At 43.4% G+C, this 18,636-nt stretch overlaps 1 protein-coding gene across 1 annotated transcript; it reads left to right on the top strand.

The window, feature by feature from the left end:
• Nucleotides 1-12,635: 12,635 nt before the first annotated feature.
• On the top strand, nt 12,636-14,719 carry LOC123410764 (UDP-glycosyltransferase 83A1-like). The gene is made up of 3 exons (XM_045103704.1): nt 12,636-13,231; nt 13,420-13,955; nt 14,049-14,719. The coding sequence occupies exons 1-3, from the start codon at nt 12,760-12,762 to the stop codon at nt 14,397-14,399; spliced, it is 1,359 nt and encodes a 452-aa protein (XP_044959639.1). The 5' UTR covers nt 12,636-12,759; the 3' UTR covers nt 14,400-14,719.
• The last annotated feature ends 3,917 nt before the right edge of the window (nt 14,720-18,636 follow it).

The raw sequence follows: 18,636 nt of genomic DNA, 5'->3' as shown, positions 1-18,636 counted from the left end.
TAGGATTTAATCAACAATAAATTTCTCACATAGCTACTGAAAAACACAGCAAAAAAAAAACGACCTAAAGGAAGGAAGGAAGGAAGGAAGTAAAGGAGGCATGGTGTTTTATAAATTTAGAGTTGGTTCACACTAAACTAGAGGCATTCTCTATTGCCCAAGCAGTGCTCAATATAATTTGGCAATGTCCTGTTTTCTGGCAGATGTAAATCTTTGATAATAGAAATAATATAAGAGAAGAGAAGCGCGGTCATATGAGTACATCTACCAGTGTCTTCAATCAAAGTAAGAGTTGGTCCTTTTCAAGTTGAACTTTGAAAAAGTGTTTGATATGTTAAACCATGACACTATTCTTGAGATTATGCAGGCCAAATGATTTGACGCTAGATGGATTAAGTGGGTCAAAATGATCTACATGACTGACTATAGCTCTATTTTGCAAAATGGTGTATCAGGGAAACAATTCCTATCCAAAAAATGAGTGAGACAAGGAGATCCCTTCTCTCCTTCAATACTTTTGATTGCAACAGATCTACTACAATCTATGCTAAATGAGGCGATGGTATAGGATATGATCAGACACCCAATTAGACATCAATCAAGCACAGACTTTCCTATCATACAGTATGCAGATGATACCATTTTGGTGTTGAATGCTGAGCAAGCTCAACTTAATCATGTTAAAAACTTGTTGCTTCACTTTGCCGCTTTCACTCGTATGAGGGTTAATTATGCCAAGTTCACCATGATTGCTATCAACACTCCAGATCACAAGATGCTTGAGCTATCTGCTTTACTGGTCTATTAGGTTCGCACATTCCCACTTCCTTATTTGGGTTTACCACTGAGCATAAATAAACTCAGAACTAAACATTTTATCTCTATGCTTCAAAGGTGGAAGACAGACTCATGGGAGGGTTTGACCTACTATCATTTGGAGATAAGCTAACACTCATCAAGTATGTATTCTCTAGTATACCTATTTTCTTCATGTGCATTCTATCCATATCTAAAATTGTGGTCAACAAACTGAACAAATACTTGAAGCACTGTTTCCGGATGAAATATGATGCTATTGATAAAGGGACAACACTCGTCTCATGGGACAAAGTTTGTATGCCTAAAACTCATGGAGGACTTGGCATTCTTGATGTCTCCACTCAAGACAAGGCCCTCTTGATGAAATTCATACATAAATTCCTGAACCAGGAAGACATTCCATGGGTTAACAATATTTGGGAAACTTATTATCAGAATGCTATACCTAGCTAGTGAGAGAACTTACATGTCATTCTGGTGGAGAGATGTACTCAAGCTCCTTCCCACCTAACAATAGACCATCTGATAGGCTGGTAGAGTAAATAGAGTATCTTTCTGGTCAGATATATGGATTGAGCAACCATTTAAGTTGTCTTTCCCTGAGTTGTACTCTTTTACAAACAAGATATACATTACACTGAAAAATGCTAAGATGACCCCACACTGCATAGATATTCCACATGCCACTCTCACAACATGCTTTTGAAAAATTCCGGCAACATTAATACATACTTTCAAACATAGATCAACAACAACAAAAAGATATATGGAAATACAAATGGAAAACCAATCATTACTCTTCAATCCAAATGTACAAGTGTCTAATGGGACCAAGTTCAGCCCATATCATTCTTAAGAAGATTTGGGAATGTTCTGTGGGACTTGCACGTAAGATTTTCATCTCGCTCCTCTTATATAATAAAATCAATACAAGGAATCTTCTCAACAGAAAGTGTATGTATGTGGAAAGCTACAAGTGTGCATTGTGTGCTGAGAACACTGAAGAAACACTTATGCGTCTCTTCTCAGATTGTCCATTCTCACTCTCTTGCTGGGACCATATCATAACACAGAAACCTAGAGGCACCTCTGGCTATGATGAAATTTTTATCTCACTACAGCACCTCCCAGGAGACATTAGTCTATCCACTCTTATTGTCGGCTATTGGGGCATTTGGTCTATTCAGAATGCTACTAGGCATTTGATCTATTCAAAATGATAAAAATTTAAAAAATATTGCACCCCAACTTCAGAGCTGGAAATACTACTTCAAAGAATGCCTCACAGCGGCTATGATTAGAGCAAAATCAAGCAGTGCAGATAAGATCAAAAAGTGGATTGATAGTAATCTATAAGCTATTTTAATGACTATATTTCATAAATGGGTGTTGGGTGAGGATTCCATCCTCCTTTTTGATATGTTTGTATATATTTGATTAATGACAATTACCGTGGAACAATTGTTCTACGGTCTTCCCAAAAAAAGTGGAGCGTGAGATAATTTCTAAGCAGGTGGCTCAATGGGGAGTATGCTCCTCACCAGAGTTCATAAAATTTATCAAACGGCAAAACAAAGAAATGTGAAAGATATGAACAAATGAAGTGGAAACCACGTGAACAAGGATCTAAAGCTCGACGTTGATAGTGCATTTTAGCAAGGCGATATGGAGCCTCAGGGTCATTATTAGGGATCTCAAGAGTTGGACAAACTGAAAATATTGGTGAATCGATCTTTGTCGAGCAACATGAAATGGTGCAAGCGGTAATTCACCTTATGAGCTGAACTTGACCATGTACGCTCGGTTTGTAACTTGGTGGATGGGGTTTTGTACGTTCTCTTCTATTAATATATTATATGGAAGTGGTGGATCATGCAAGCAAACTTGGTCCATTTCGGTAGTCTTTGACACCGGTACATAGTTTCTCATGTTGGTACCAAATCGAGGAAGCATGGACTCATCATCAGGAGTACTTATCTTTGATAACCTGAATGTTCAGCTCCACTCCTGGTTCTCTTTGTGCAAAGTTGTTGATGGGGTTACTACCCCTGGGTATAATAAAGCGAAGATAAGACGTCTCCAAAATATTTGGGGCTGCCTGGTCCCCCCGGGATAGCTGGCGGCGGCCAACCCGCTTGGCTGACGCGCGCCACGCCCACTAGCGGGATTCAGCCTGGTCGGTGGCCTATTGGGAGCCGGACGGCCGGATCCCGCCCCATCCAACCGTACTCCCATACGGCGACAATACCACATGTATGACGCAGAGGTATTTGTGGCTGCAGTACGCGCTGACATGCTTGGCGTGGCCACGGGCGCAATGATGTGAGGGTCAGCGAGGCTACAGGACTCCGGTCACCGCCGAGGCTGACCGAGCGAGACGACACTGTAGCCACGCTCGCCCCTACCTGCTCCCTGATGAGCCGACGCGTTGGCCGCTGAGAGACATGGTTGGCGGGCCCCACGCCAGGCAAGATCGGACAGTCAATGGGCCCTGTAGCCAGCCAGAGAGGATGGCAGCCGGGCCTCATCTCCTGTCCTACCCCTACCATTGTACACTTTAGGTTGCACTGTAAAGCCTTGCCTCAGCCCCAGAGAGGGGAGAGGCTGATCGGATTCAAGCACGAGACACACTAGAGAAACACCCTCACACTACTCAGGTAGAGATACCGGCAGCTAGAGCTCCGTCTCCCTCCTCACGAACAGCTCAAGGAGCACCATTTGTACTGTGATTCTTATATAGTTACACAGGTAGGACTAGGGGTGTTTACCTCACCGGAGGGCCCTGAACCTGGATAGATCGGCACCATGTGTACTGCGCCTACACCTGCTCCCAGAAGCCACCGAAGGGCCCTGAACCTGGATAGATCGGCACCATGTGTACTGCGCCTACACCCGCTCCCAGAAGCTGCCGGCGCCCGTTGGCCCCAAACCACGATCTAAGCCACCCCCTGACATCTGTCGCGGAAATACCACGACAGTTGTCTTGTGTCGTCATGAAGTAATGTTGCGCGCGGCTCATGTGGTTGCTAATGTAGGAGTATGTTGTGTAGGTGCAAGCTATGTATCCTAGGAGTATGGTGTACAACGATGATTGGTAACCTCAACTCCTTTTTTTGTATGTATGTGTATAGGGTTCTTTTATATATTAGAAAATAAAGGGCTCCTCAAGCTCGAGAGATAAAAATGCCCTCTCATTTTTTTCATTTTAGTATCATTATAGCACAGTGTCCATCATTTTTCGGCTTTAAGAGGAAAACCATAGTATGATTCGAAAATTCCAGAAAACCAAATGCAAGAAATATCAACAAATACCACATTCCTTTCTCAAAGAGAAAGTGGATGCATCCGGCTTCGCCACATTTCCAATCAACTAATAAAGCCACCAACACACTATCAAGCTTCTCCCAAAATGGAGAAAATATAAGTATATAAATAGAGAAAGAAATCTAAGGATTGTTCAAAACACAAACTATTACATTTTTTGGTATAGCTTGCACAAGTAAAGAAATGTTGTAATCATAGTCATCACAACATCACCACATTGGTATATTCTTATCCTTCACACCACGAAAAATGAAATGAAATTTCCTCATGTCGGAAGATAGTTACTCTAGTACGATTGGGCTGGACATTTGCCGCATTTCTTATGGAAACTGTTGCAGCCTTGCTTTCACACGTTGTGGCACCCTTGTTGTAAAGACTATCTTGTACATCCTTTGGACATGGGACGTTCTCAATACTCGAGTATAACCATAGACCTCTATCGCTGATACATTGAATGTCACCTAAAGCTTCTCAACCTTTAGCAATGCCCCTTACTCAAATAAAAGATATCTTGCACTTCGAAATATTAACTATGAATAAACTAGAATTCCTTCAAGAAGTGGAATCCTACACCATGGAAAATAAGCCTTTCTTTTCGAACTATAATGAAGCATGTTTCCAATGAAATCAAGGTACACATCCTGCCAAGTATGTTGATATGCTCGTCCATTATTTCAGTCAGATTGAGGTTGACATGTGTAAGGGTGTTCATTGTTGGTGCAAGTCACTTTGGACTCTCTGGTATATAATAGCCGGTACTCGTAATGAATAATTGTAGCGACAATGGAGTTAAGAACTCAAGAGGAGTTGGAGCTTCACTTTATATCCTGAAAGACTGGAGACTATAAGTGCCAAGCTTGCATATAGTGAGGAAAGCAACATATCGTCATGCCTCTTGTACTTGTGAGATCTTCAACCATTGAACCCCACATGGAGTTCAGTCAAATTGGCCAAGTTCATGACCTCCTCCAATGCTCCAACTGAACTATTTTCATATTAAAGCCTAAGATCTACATAAGCTCCTCATCTTTCCACTCCCACTTGGTATCTTTGTTCTCCCAACAAAAAATACATCTTGAAGTCAGCAAATATCATAGTTTATTGAGATGAACAATTCTAGCAAGCAACTCTTGGATATATGTATCCGTGAGATCTAGTATCTCTAGATCATGCAACATTACAACTCCTGATGGCACCTTTGATATGCATTTCGTCCTAAGGCTAAGGTACTTTATTTGGTAAGGTTTGTTGACGTTGTTCACATCATACTCCTTCAATCCTTCACAACCTTGAGAATCAAATACACGCAAACTTCCAAACTCAACAATATTAGGCATTTTTTTGATGCAGCTTTAGGCAATAAGAGATTGTATGTGGCGGAAATCTTTAATTGTGAATGCTGATGCAAGCGCCTGGTTGATGTGTTGGATCTATAGTCAACGAATAAAAAACTAGAGTTTGTCAAAACCATTTAGACACTGTGTATTGTGACAAAATTCTCTTTAGCCGCCTTTGAAATGGCAAACTTAATTATCATGTCATGGACTCGACATGCATGAGACTTACCACCATAACTAAATGTCCATTGTTTGGCTATGCATTAGTTGATAAACTCATAAAAGTTGTTCTTTGCACCCTCTTGCCGACTCTGCCCACCTCTTTAGAAATAAAGTCTTCTAATATCCACCTCTTCACAATTGTATCTCTCTAAATATTGTAATCTTCTAGGAAATTACTAAAGTACATAAAACATGGTGTCGATGGCTATGTGGCGTCTCGGCTCGATTTGTCGCTCTCAATGGACGAAGCCGAGGGTGGCAGTGCTCCTGGACGCATCCACGGGCGTCGGGGAGCATGGTGTCCACGGGATCGAGCCCGACCATGGCGACGATGACACGAGCATGTGCAGGAGAGAGCGAAGCGGCGCGAGGGGAGGGAGGAAGTGGCTAGGGTTGGGTCAAGGGAGCACGGGGGCAACCTTATGTGCTAGGGGGACCGGGGGATGGTTGGCACGTGGCCATGGCGCGGCGGATGCCCTGCCACGATCCGTTGTCTCTCTTGTGTAGAAGGAGGTAGAAGAAAAGGCCAGGGTGGGCTGGACCACAGTGCAGTGTGGGCACTTATGGCCTAGTAGCACACTAGATGTTTGCCTTTTCCTTTTTTAATTTTCTAGAGGAAAGTTATTGTTTTGCATTTATTTTTAGCTCCAATTGAATTTTTTAAAATATGGTACTTGGCCAATTAATTACGTTGCAATATTTAACATTGCTACAAAAAGTTTGGGGCGAATTGAAATAAGTTTGGATACTTTCATAATTCAAAAGGCCTTATATTTATTCTTTTGGCCTCTGTTTAACCATTCTGTATATTTATACTTTATAAAATGTTGGTTACTCTACTATAATTTACTATGGAATATTTGCAACATTAGGAATATTTTTGTTTTTATGATTGAATAAAAAATAATTTGACTTTAATTTATGGCTTGGATTTTGTTAAGTGGCAATCTAACTTAGTTAAACTTGATGACCTGGCATTATTAACGTGTGATTACTGTAGCTTGTTTATCGAGGTTACTGTAGCATAACTATCGAGACGTCACATCCCGCCACATCGATCTCCATGCTTGGGTTCGATAAGATCCTTCGATTGCTTTTCTAAAATCACACCAATAAATCAACTGTGATATCAATTGTTGGATAAAGGCCCGATTTGATAAGTACCTTCTGTCGAGACAATCTCGTACATAGCAAGCAAGCGCACTAGCTGGTGGAATTATTCTCACGTAACGCTAGCAAGCTTTGATCAACTCGCTGGGTAATTGACGCACAAAAACAACGCACGAGGCACAAACGATTTGATTGCAATACGCACGTGTCCTTCCTGAGAATGTATTACTTTGATGTGGTTGCAAAACCTTACAGGAGTATAAATACATATCTCTACCTAATATTAAAGAAAGGATTGTTTTTCTTAAATTTTTCGTTTGTGATGGGACCCACACAAAATTTCGTCATAGAGCCGAGATGGGCCGGCCCATTAGCGGAATCTATCCATAAACGAAAAAAATACAGTCCAGCCAGGATTCAAATTCGGGTGTTCACGTTGGAACAACAACTCCTGGGCACTGTAATGGGCTGTCCTATACGGCGCCTTCAGTGCCGGTTAGACAAAAGAGCGCCGGCAGCGCTCCTTCTCGTGGGCCGGTCCATTTAAATGCGCTGGTTCTAAAAAAAGTTCATAGAACTTCAAAAAAATCAGATTTACGAAAAAAGTTCAACGATTATAAAAACATTTCACCGATTTTTTTAATATGTTAATATATTTTCAAATAGTTCACAGATTTAAAAAAATCATTGTTTTTCAAAAAAAAGTTCATCGCTTTTAGAAAAAGTTCATAATTTTTTTAAGAAAGTTCATTGATTTTGAAAAAAGGTTCACGAATTTTAAGTTATGTTCACCGGTTTTCAAAAAAGTTTATCCATTTCAAAAAAAAGTTCATCGATTTTCAAAAAAGTTCATCGATTTGGGAAAAAGTTCATGGGCTAAAACATATATCGGATCTTCAAATAGGCCGGCCCATGGTGGAGCCTTTCAGGTGTCGGTTAGTAAAATTTGCCTTTAACCGATGCCTGTAACACTAAATAGGGTTTCCTCATTGTACTAACCATGTACCTTAATTCTCAAAAAAAAAACTAACCAAATACCTTATGTTTAAATAGCACACGTAAGAGTTTCCCTTTATTTCAACCGGCTGATCCGTTGCTGAAATAAACCGCCTCCTACGTGTGACACGTGTCGTGGCCCACGACCGCTTTTCTCTCCTATCTCTCGCGAACCTTATCCTCTTGCATCATATGCCCCGTGACCCAATCCTCATCACTCTGCTTTTCCCTCCGCCGCTGCTCTTGGCTTCATTTTCTCTTAACCAGGGAATGCTGCGGTGAGCACCGGGGTTGCTATGCAGCGATTGTGGCCTGCTGCAAGGGGAGGACGCATCACGTGCTTCAAAGGGGGGAGGGCTTCGCCGCGGCACCATCAAAGCTGCAGGTTGCCCTGGTGTTGCGGACCGGTGCAATGACGGGTGCTACCAAGCCGGTCGCCGGCTGGGAGCGCTGGTGCTACAAGGCCAGCTGGTGGATACTGCAACGCCGCTCGCATGCATTAGTGATGATTTTTGCAAAGCGAGATTTATGCTACGTGTTGGCGTTGCCGGTGTGTTGTTCGCTGTCGCTCATGGTTGTTGTGATGGAGCATGGCCGGTGGTGTGTTGCAATGGGTTTGCCGCCGGGGCGCGCGCTGCGGCAAGCATGATTGGTCGGGCGGTGTTGCGACAGAGTTACAATGGAGCGCTGCTTGCTGGGGTGGTCGATGCTGTGATGGGAGCTGCCATGGAGCACCGCATGGCCGTTTATGTGGTTATGAAGCTGCAATGGAGCACCGCTCTGGTCGTTGATGTTGTGATGGACCTGCAAATGAGTGCCGTCGGGATCATGGATGCTACAATGGAACATCGTCGAGCTGCAATGAAGCGCTGGTAGGGCTGCAAATCGGTGCTCCATTGGTGCGCCGCCAGGATTGCCGGGGCTGCAATGGAGCACTGCCAAGGTCGCCGAGGTGTCTTCTTTGCTGCCTTGAAGCTTTTTCCTGCGCTCGGTGCTGCCATGGAGCAGCGCACGATGCTACGATGGAGCGGTCGTCGGTGGCTCTTGGAGCTGCGAAGAAGTGGTCGCCGACGGCTTCGATGCAGCGAGGTTGCGTGTACAGGTTCGATGGCGGGTGCATCCGTTCTCTGCATCATCGTTGTTTCCGCTGTAGAGGGTATTAGTGTTAAACACGATCCTACTAGTCCGAATAGTACTCCAACTGCAGTAGTATTAGCTGTAGACATGTAGTACACCAAGTCGGACAGCTACTAGTACATCGTATGTATATATATATATATATATGCGTGTACCTCAACGTTGTATACACCAAGAAATCAATACAAAGCAATAGCAGGGCCGATACGGTCCTGTAGCCATCCAATTCGGCGTCTCGCGTGCCTGGGTCTCTCGACAAGTTGTGGCATCGATCGAGCAATACGCCGGCTGGATTGACAAGTATGTGCATGTGGTAGTGTACGTGGAAATCCATCAACCTGTGTGCTTGCTTGCTTGGTCTAGCTAGCTTCAGAGACGTACTGTTCTGGCCAAAAGCATCGGCTAGTTGCGTGGTTGGAAGTCAGCTTCGGTCAATGACATCGGTCTTGTCGGAAGATACTCGACGAGTCGGAGGGATCTGGGCCAACAGAGGAGACACAGTGTGGATGGGAGATCAAAGAAGACTTGAGTACGGGATGTGTAGCTGCGGTCATAGATGCCAAATCGAACGGCTAGTTGGTTGGATGATTTCCTAGACTGATTCCTAGCAGCAGCCTTAAATTAAGGGAGCAGCCACGCCACATTTGTCTTGAAAAAAGTCAATATATTTTAGAACGTGTATATATTGCAAAGTTGTGAACAAAAAAATTAAACTCAAATATTTTTTCGAAAAAATAAGAAAACATTCGTTTTTTAATTTTTTGAAACCTGATTACTTATTTAAACACAAACAATTTCTAAAACTATGAGGTAACATAGTGAAAATTATTTTCCGAATTTGCAAATATTTTTCGAAAACACAACTATTTTTTTAAATTTGAATTAGAAAAGACCAACATATTTTGAAAACTTTAACAATTTTTTAGAACTAAAAGGTACCCTACTAATAAAACTGGGTGAATTTTTGAAATATACCCACATATGCATTGTTTTAGTGCAATTTATTAAATTAGTAGTATGGATAAAAATCTTTTTCTTCATCGCGTCTTCCCGTATAACCAGCCTCATTCAGTCGAGTGACACCCGTCGCAATGCATGAGGAGTCCAACAAAAGTTTCATGGTCTATGTTCTACAGACTACTCAATTTAGATGATAACATATATATATATATATTGCTTTTACCTATTTATATTAGCCGGATGATTAAAAAATCTTTTCTCGACGCTCTTGATTTTGTCGGGCACGGAGAAAACTCAGTGATCTAACGCTACACACAGGCTCCACCCGCTAGCTCTCCGCCGTTGTTCCGCACCTTTCCTTCGTCTGCCACATAGGTACCATTCGCCCCTACCGTACTCACCATATTCGACAAGTATTCAGTGAAATGTACGTGTTAAATTTTTTGTCCTTTCTTTCTTGAATCAACGGATTTGGATATGAAGTACATATACGACCACTATGTTGAGTCCGATGGATTGGAGGACTAGACGGATAAGATGGTGATGATGCAGACGATCCTTATAGACGCGGAGGATGCGGAAGAGCTTGTTCTTAATTTTAAGGGATCGATCAAAGGTCATCGAGTACTCCACCGTAACAGGGTGCGTGGCCATTTGGCGTTGATGTACGACTACTTTGCTCAACTGCAACCTACGGACGACACCAAGTATATTCAAATACTCAACAAATTTGGCATCGAGCAACTCATAAGCAACTGAATGAAGATTTGATTGAGTATCTCTGGTCGTTGAAAGGGGCAACTAGTACATATATATGCTACTGAAATTCAATTTGAACTACTACAATTTGAATACTTTGTTAAATTATAATTATTTCTGTATTTTAAAATGTATATACTTTTTGCTATACTGAAACTAAATATGTGATTATTTTGAGTGTGCAGACTTAAAGAAAATGATGATGTATGTATGCGGATAACTTTAAGTTGTAGGCTACTAGTTCCTACATCACAGTTTAAAAGACGCGCATGAACGATCTCTCGAACTAAGGTGAATCATGATTGACTTCAATTTTCTTTGCAAAAACTCATATAATAACCCACTGCACCTAATTATTTGAAAAGATAGTACCAGTAACTCACAAAATCATTAAAGAGTCCTCGTGCATGGAGCCTTTTCATCCTACGTGCACACCTAGCGTTTTTATTATACATGTACTCAACTAATACTTCTAATTAACCAAACAGTAAATGTCATATGCGCTTTAATCTTCTTCTATTCTGAAAATTTATGTAGACCGAACCACACGACGAGGGATGAATGCGGACCAGTCTCTTGACTTATGAATGAATGTTTGCAGGCAAGTCTCTTAACTTATGTATAAATGCGGTGTCCGATTAGAGACTTAGCATTAAAGAAGCCCGAACGAGGACGCATGGTACATGTAGCAAAACTCTTCGGGACCTGAATACATACATATGCATCTTCTGATAAAAAACACCCCACATGACAAACTATATGCATATGTCATTGCTTACGTTGGCTAGGTACCTTTTAGCAGACAATAGTTTTTGTTTAATTTATTGTAGAGAAAAGTATATTTTTCTCCCTTAATTCTTGGCACAGTCTAAATTTGGTCCCTTAGTTTTGAAATCGGTCAACTTGTATTCTTAACTATTAAAACCGGACAAGATTCATCTGTGGTCGTGGTTTTGACCGGTTTTGGAGCTGTCTCGCCTTGGTTTTGACCGTCCAGACTCAAATTCACGTATTTTTTTCAACTTCGCATAGTGTTTTCAAATTCGGATAGTATTCTCAAATTCGTGGTTTTTTAAATTCACCTGCTTTTTTCGAATCTGCATAATTTCCTATAGTTCACGTAGTTTTTTTCAGATTCATTTATCTTTTTAAAATTCAAGTACCCCTGAATTTGAAAAGTTTACTCGAACTTGAAAAAAGCATGCCACTTTTGAAAAAAAACGTACGCAAATTTGGAAAAATATGCAGATTTGAAAACATTATGCGAACTTAAAACAAGTACATGAATTTCAAAAAAAATATGCAATTTAAAATAAGTGAACTTCAAGAAAGTATGCGGATTTGAAACAAGTATGTGAATTTCGAAACAACCTGTATTGGAAAATGTAGACGAATTTGAAGAAAGATGGGAACTTGTAAAATGTATGTGGATTTGAAGCAAGAGCATGAATTTCAAAAAAAAGTTCATGGATTTGAAAAAAGTACCAAGATTTGATAAAATTACACGAACTCGACTATGCGGATTTAAAAAAAGTATGTGAATTTTAAATTTTATCCATGAACTTGAATAAAGTACGCAGATTTGAAAGGATGTGTGAATTTCAGAAAAGTTGATGGATTTGAATATCTTACACGAATTCGAGTCAACACCGGTCAAAACCGGGGTGATCAGCATGAAAACGGATCAAAATCGACACCAGCGAGGAATGTTGTCCAATTTTAGTAGTTGGCGGTGTAAGTTATCGGATTTTAAAGTTGATGAACCTAATCTAGACTCCGTAATAAAAAGCTAAGGGACGAAAATTATCTTTTTTTTTCTTTATTATACGGCTGTTTGCTTTTCAGTACTGTATATATGCATGGTTTCAATCAAAGATGGTTCAAATCGTTTCCTACTAGTAGTTGCATGAGGCCTGGTGGCAGTTCAAACGAATTTGTACAGGTTTCGGGCATACCAGACGAAACATTTGGACGTTGCGCCTCGATCCGCTGTACACTAGAGCCTACCGCGAAGTGACTTAGTGACAGTTTCACGCTAGTAGCTACCACACTTATCCAGAACTAGATCGGCCGATCTCGCAGTCTCAGCTTCGGCATGGCCACGGCGGCGCCTCACGTCATGGTGCTGCCGCTCGCGGCGCAGGGCCACGTGACCCCGCTCATGGAGCTGTCGCACCGCCTCGTCAAGCACGGCCTCGAGGTCACCTTCGTCTGCACCGAGCCGACCCACGCGCTCGTCCTCGGCGCCCTGCGACGGCGAGACACCACGGTGGACGGGATCCACCTGGTCTCCATGCCGGACGGCCTGGCCGACGTCGACGACCGCAGGGACCTCGGCAAGGTCCTGGACGCGCTCTCCCGCTGCATGCCGGGCTACGTGGAGGAGCTCATCAGGGAGAAGAAGGTGACGTGGTTCGTCGCCGACGCCAACCTGGGGTCCTTGTGCTTCGAGGTCGCCAAGAAGCTCGGCGTCAGGGTCGCCTCCTTCTTCCCGGCGTCCGCGGCATGCCTTGGGACGTTGTCCCGGATCCCACAGCTCATAGAGGACGGCTTCTTCGACGACAAAGGTACGAGAATCTCCTGAATTTTTCTCAACGCTCAAGCGAAATACGAAATCAAGGCTGGGATTCACGATTTGTGGTCTAAGTATCCATTGTAGTATGTCACACAGATTAAGATCGCCATTTTTTTTCTTTTTATGGGGCAGCACGTCAGATCAGAGGATCATGTGTGACGTCTGAATATATAAATGCAGGCTTCCCGAAACGACGAGAGGCGGTCGAGCTGGCCCCCGAGATGCCGCCGGTCTACACGTCGCACATGCTGTGGAGCGTCGACGGCGGGCCCGAGGTGCAGCACGTAGCGTTCCAGCTGGTGCGCCGGAACACCGAGGCGGCCAGCCTCGCCGACGTCGTGGTGTGCAACTCGTTCCTCGAAGCGGAGGCCACGGCGTTCGGGCTGTTCCCTGACGTAGTGCCCATCGGCCCGCTGCTCGCTGACCCAGGAAAGCCCGTGGGGCAGTTCCTGCCGGAGGACACGAGATGCCTCGGCTGGCTCGACGCGCATCCCGACGGCTCCGTCGTGTACGTGGCGTTCGGCACCTCCACCGTCTTCGAGCCCCGGCAGTTCCGCAAGCTCGCCGAGGGGCTGGAGCTCACCGGCCGGCCCTTCCTGTGGGTGGTGCGTCCGGACTTCACGTCCGGCGCCGGGATCGGCAAGGCGTGGTTCGACGAGTTCGAAGGCCGCATCGCCGGCAAGGGCATGGTCGTCAGCTGGTGCTCCCAGCAGCAGGTATGCGCAGTCGGCGTCGTCTTGACCATTGATTGATTCCATTGTACGTAGTAATTTCCATTTCGTGATCGATCGTGGTGTTCGTGCTGCAAGGTCCTGGCGCACCGCGCCGTGGCGTGCTTCGTGTCCCACTGCGGATGGAACTCGACGATGGAAGGGGTGAGGAACGGCGTGCCCTTCCTGTGCTGGTCCAGGCTGAAGGTCGACCAGTACACCAACCGGATCTACATCTGCGACATCTGGATGACCGGCCTGGCCGTGTCGCCTGGGGATGACGGGGTGGTGACCAGGGAGGAGGTGAGCACCAAGCTGGGACAAGTCATGGGTGACCATGGGATTGCGGAGAGGGCACGGGTGCTCAGGGACGCGGCTCGCAGGAGCCTCGGTGAGGGCGGCTCGTCCTATGAGAATTTCAAGAGATTCATCAACCTCCTAAAGGAGTGAGCTGTACGTGTTTTAAATTAGCTTTGACGGTCAGGATTATCGCTCTCCCAGTGACCGTGATGTTCGTATTTCAATTTTGCTACTGTTTCGAAGAGGAAGAAGCGATGCCGCGACTGTGTCTTGGCGGGAATGTTCGTATTCCGTTTTTGCTCCCAGTGATCGTGATGTCTGTATTCAGATTGGGCTACGTGAATCAGTGGGACAGGCTACATGGAACTTGGAAGTTGGGTGAATTTTGTTTTTGGGTCAGTCGACTCGCCAAAAACTTTACTGTATCAGTTAATTTGCTTGCAAATTCCAAGTGGATCGATTCTGTTCAAGCACGTCACCCCGATCTGTTACTCCCATGTGAATAACTCCCGTAGCTCCACTCTGTAACTACCCTATTCTCATGTGTCATTAGGGCATGTACAACGGTAGTGACTCAGCTGTCTATAAAAGCTGCCAACACGTACTTTTTATGAAGTGGAGGAGAGAGAATGAAGAGAGAGAGGGAGCCCGTCGGTAAAATTGCAGATCGTCTGTAGCGCTAAAACTTCGGTCGCTACAGACGGCTTTCTCGCGTTGTATCGCGGTCGTCTGCAAGTAACTCCTTTATATATGGACTAGCAAAAGGACCCGTGCGTTGCAACGGGAGAAAAACAATTATAATATCTAATGGTGCTGATCATATTATGCCTTTTAAATTTTAGGGCATTTCTTGAAATGCATGAACATTTTTTGAATTAGCAAACATTTTTTTCAATTGCACTCAAAAAATAAAACACAAACTTTTTTTCAAAATCCTGGACTTTTATTGTTTTCACCAACATTGTTCTTAAAATTATGAACGTTTTTTCTGAATATGCAAATATTTTTACAAAAACCCTGAGCATTTTTTGAATTCACAAACATTTTATATTTTCTTCAAACTTTTATATCAAAATTCCCAGTTTTATAAATTGCAAAAGTTTTTCAAAGTTCTAAACTATTTAAACTAAAAAATGGAACAGAAAAATGAAAATAAAAAATGAGACTAAAAACAGAGGCACGAACTGTTTTTAAGATTTTTACACGGACTTTTGTTTAAAATCATTGACTTTTTTATTTTATGAATATTTTCTCAAAGTTTAAACATTTTTTTATATGCAAACATTTTTCAAAACTCATGGGTAGTTTTTTGAATTCTCAAAAAAATATGTTTTTTTGAATATTTTATTTCGAAATTCTCAGTTTCTTAAAATTGAGAAAAGTTGTTTGAAGTTGTAAATTATTTAAAGTAGAAAAACAAAATGGAACTGAAAAGAAAAATAAAAAAACTAAACTAAAAAAAGGCGCCCACGCATGGGCCGGCCCAAAGAGGTGTGCTGCATCTTTTTTCAACGCCCAGACCGTAATATAGGAGGTGCCTACATGAGCCGGCCCAGTCCGGATATTTTCCTGTTTGAAACGTTTTTTATGACTTATAGATGTCATTGGTGGGTAATTTTAGTTAACTTTAAGATAATTTGGATGATCGTACGGAAGAAGCACTATTTGCTTTATCAGTAGGTAAAGATGTAGCTTTCCAATCCTCCGTACCGGCTGCGACGCTGCTTAGATGGACACCGAGCAACTGGAACTCTGCAAGCTGGCGAGCAACAGGCGCTACAATATGGGTTTGTGTCGTCAATCAATCAATCAATCAAGCAACAGTGGTCTAGCTAGCTGCCTAGCTTACGTGAAGATTGCGCATATAAAAGGATTGATCACTTTGCATGTTGAGCGGTTCGGGGGCAATCGATCTTTGTGTATGTACTATGTATGTACGTGCCTATTAACTAGGATAGTTTCTCGAATTCATCTCAATCACTTGCATATCCAGGATGAGCTTGGTGCCGGACTGTCATAATCGATCTAGTTTGAAGTAATTTTTAACTAATCACATTAATTTGGTAATTTGTAGTGCTACAGACAGCTTAAAAGACAACCTATTATAAAGGATGTTTTTATGGCTGTCTATAGATGATGTGGAGGTTTATTATAGACAACAGGTGTCTAAACCAATGCACATGCCCTTAGCGCATGCGCTGGTTTAGTGGAGTTAGCTTCCGTATTTCCGTACTAGTTAGATCATGATTTTTAGTAGCTCGCGCCGCCATGCGTCCTCTCCCCATCCTCCCTCGTCCTGTCGTCATCTCAGGGCGCGCCGGCTCCCCATCCTCCTTCGTCGTGCCGTCATCTCAGGGCGCGCCGGCTCCCCATCCTCCTTCGTCGTGCCGTCATCTGAGGGCGCGCCGGCGAAGTCATGCATGCCCTAGGAAGGTGGCGGCGAGGCAGATCTCGCGGTTAGATGACGCGGCGGTCTCGTGGTCCGATAGTCGATGCTGCTCGCAGTCGGCCTCCCCCACCGCGACTCCACAGGATCCCGCTGGTGGCGACTCCCTAGGCGCTTCCGCCAGCGACTCCCTGGACCCCTCCTCCACCGTGACCTCGCCTGTCCAGGACGCGTCCCCGACCATGGCCGTCCGCCTGCCTTCTCGTTGAAGGGTTGTTGCGGCGCTGACTGCTAGCTGGTCACTGCAGCGGCTTGAGGGAGGCCGGATCTGAGCCATGTCCCGGTCTTCGCTATGTAATCCGGGCCAAAGAGGCTGAGTGCGCAGTAGCCTGACAGGCCTAGGCCCGGCATCAGTTGGTCAGATCGCTTTGGTGCGAGACATTGATGATGTGCATGGCCTCCGGTCGACGGCTCCTCTTTGATATATCCATCGGCGAGTTCCGGACTTCTCTTTCATAGGAAAACGAAGACCAACATATATGCTTTTTGAACACCTTAATTGCATAAGGTCCGGTCGTGTACACCCGTAACATTAGCATCAACAACTTCATCGGATATCACGAAACTCTATTTTTGTTGACACCTTGAAACATGTCTGTATCAGGATTTTCAAGGGACCAACAGACGCGGAGAATGCTATGGCGTGGTCTTCGTTGCGATGGAGACTTTGATTCATGGGTAGATGTCCAAACTTGGCTTGCCAAAGATGTTTCCGTCCAGGCACGAGTTCCAGTGAGCCTGATGGTGCATGACTTTTACTAGCAACCCCTGCAAGTGGGGGCGGCAGCATTGGAGGACTTCCTGGTTGTTGCTGCTCCTTTGAGTAGAGAGTCGTGATTTTCAAGATGAAAACCTAAGGTCTGGCCTTTATTGCTTGTGCCTCAGAGTGGCCTTATTGAAGGCATTGTTTTTGGGAACACAATCTTTCTCCAGGCGAGGGTGAAAACCTACGATATTTGATTGGGCATCGACAACGCTTATGCATTGTTTCTTTCTTGAAGGCGTTGTTTTTGAAGAACGTTTTTATAGTCCGGATGTTGTCTTTGGTGGTGCTTAGAGTGCTGCTACTACGGATGATTGATCATCACGGTCTTTATTTTCTTTTTTTTCTCTTTTTATTTTATTTTTTGGTTGTGTGTATCCTGGATATTTTTAGACATCTTGTTGATGAAGAGGCTGGGTGTATTTGGTATCTGCTTGATATTAATATATTCTATTTTAAAAAAACAAATCTCTTGAATGTAGTATCTCATCTGCACCCGGTCAGAAGAAAAAAAATATATTAAAGAATTCAAGGAAAAAATATTATTTTTGGGTGGTAGATAATTTAGTGCGTGAGGTTCGCTTCAATTTGTGAATCATTTGGACTTCTGAACAGCTCTCAGCAAAAAAATATAAATCGGGTCAAAACAATGCATTAAGAGTAAACATTTTTAGAGACCCTAAATTTGTCTTTTTTGCCTAGATCTGCTCAGATGTTCAAATAATTTAAAAATTGAAGTGAACCTCACGCATAAAATTATATAGCATCCAAAGAAATGGAATTTTGTGAATTTGTTTAGTATTTGTATTAATTTTGTTATTCAACACGGGTGCAAATGAGCCTGGGCTCCGAAATGAATGTCTGCAAATGTCTTCTGTGTCCTTCACTCTCATAGTTACTATTTTACTATTAGTTGCTCAGTTCATCACCCAGCATTGGCATTCATGTATAGGGTCGGTACTTGTTTCATGCGTAAATCGGCAAGAGTTTCGAAATCACTAATTGAGCAGTAAACCTTTTAAAAACCATTTTCATCTTCTCAGGTTGTGACAATGCGTGCCACTTGCTACAACCTTAGAGTTTTCCTTTTTTTCGTACACCCATCTTTTCAAAACGTTGTATCTTCTAAACCGTGCGTCCAAATCTCGAATAGTTTTCATTATTGGGTGTCTCACGTC

This window comes from Hordeum vulgare, chromosome 7H (genome assembly GCF_904849725.1).
Source record: "Hordeum vulgare subsp. vulgare chromosome 7H, MorexV3_pseudomolecules_assembly, whole genome shotgun sequence".
Classification (NCBI taxonomy): domain Eukaryota; kingdom Viridiplantae; phylum Streptophyta; class Magnoliopsida; order Poales; family Poaceae; genus Hordeum; species Hordeum vulgare.
Note: the sequence above shows the minus strand (reverse complement) of the source record. Positions and strands in the feature narration are given on the sequence as shown.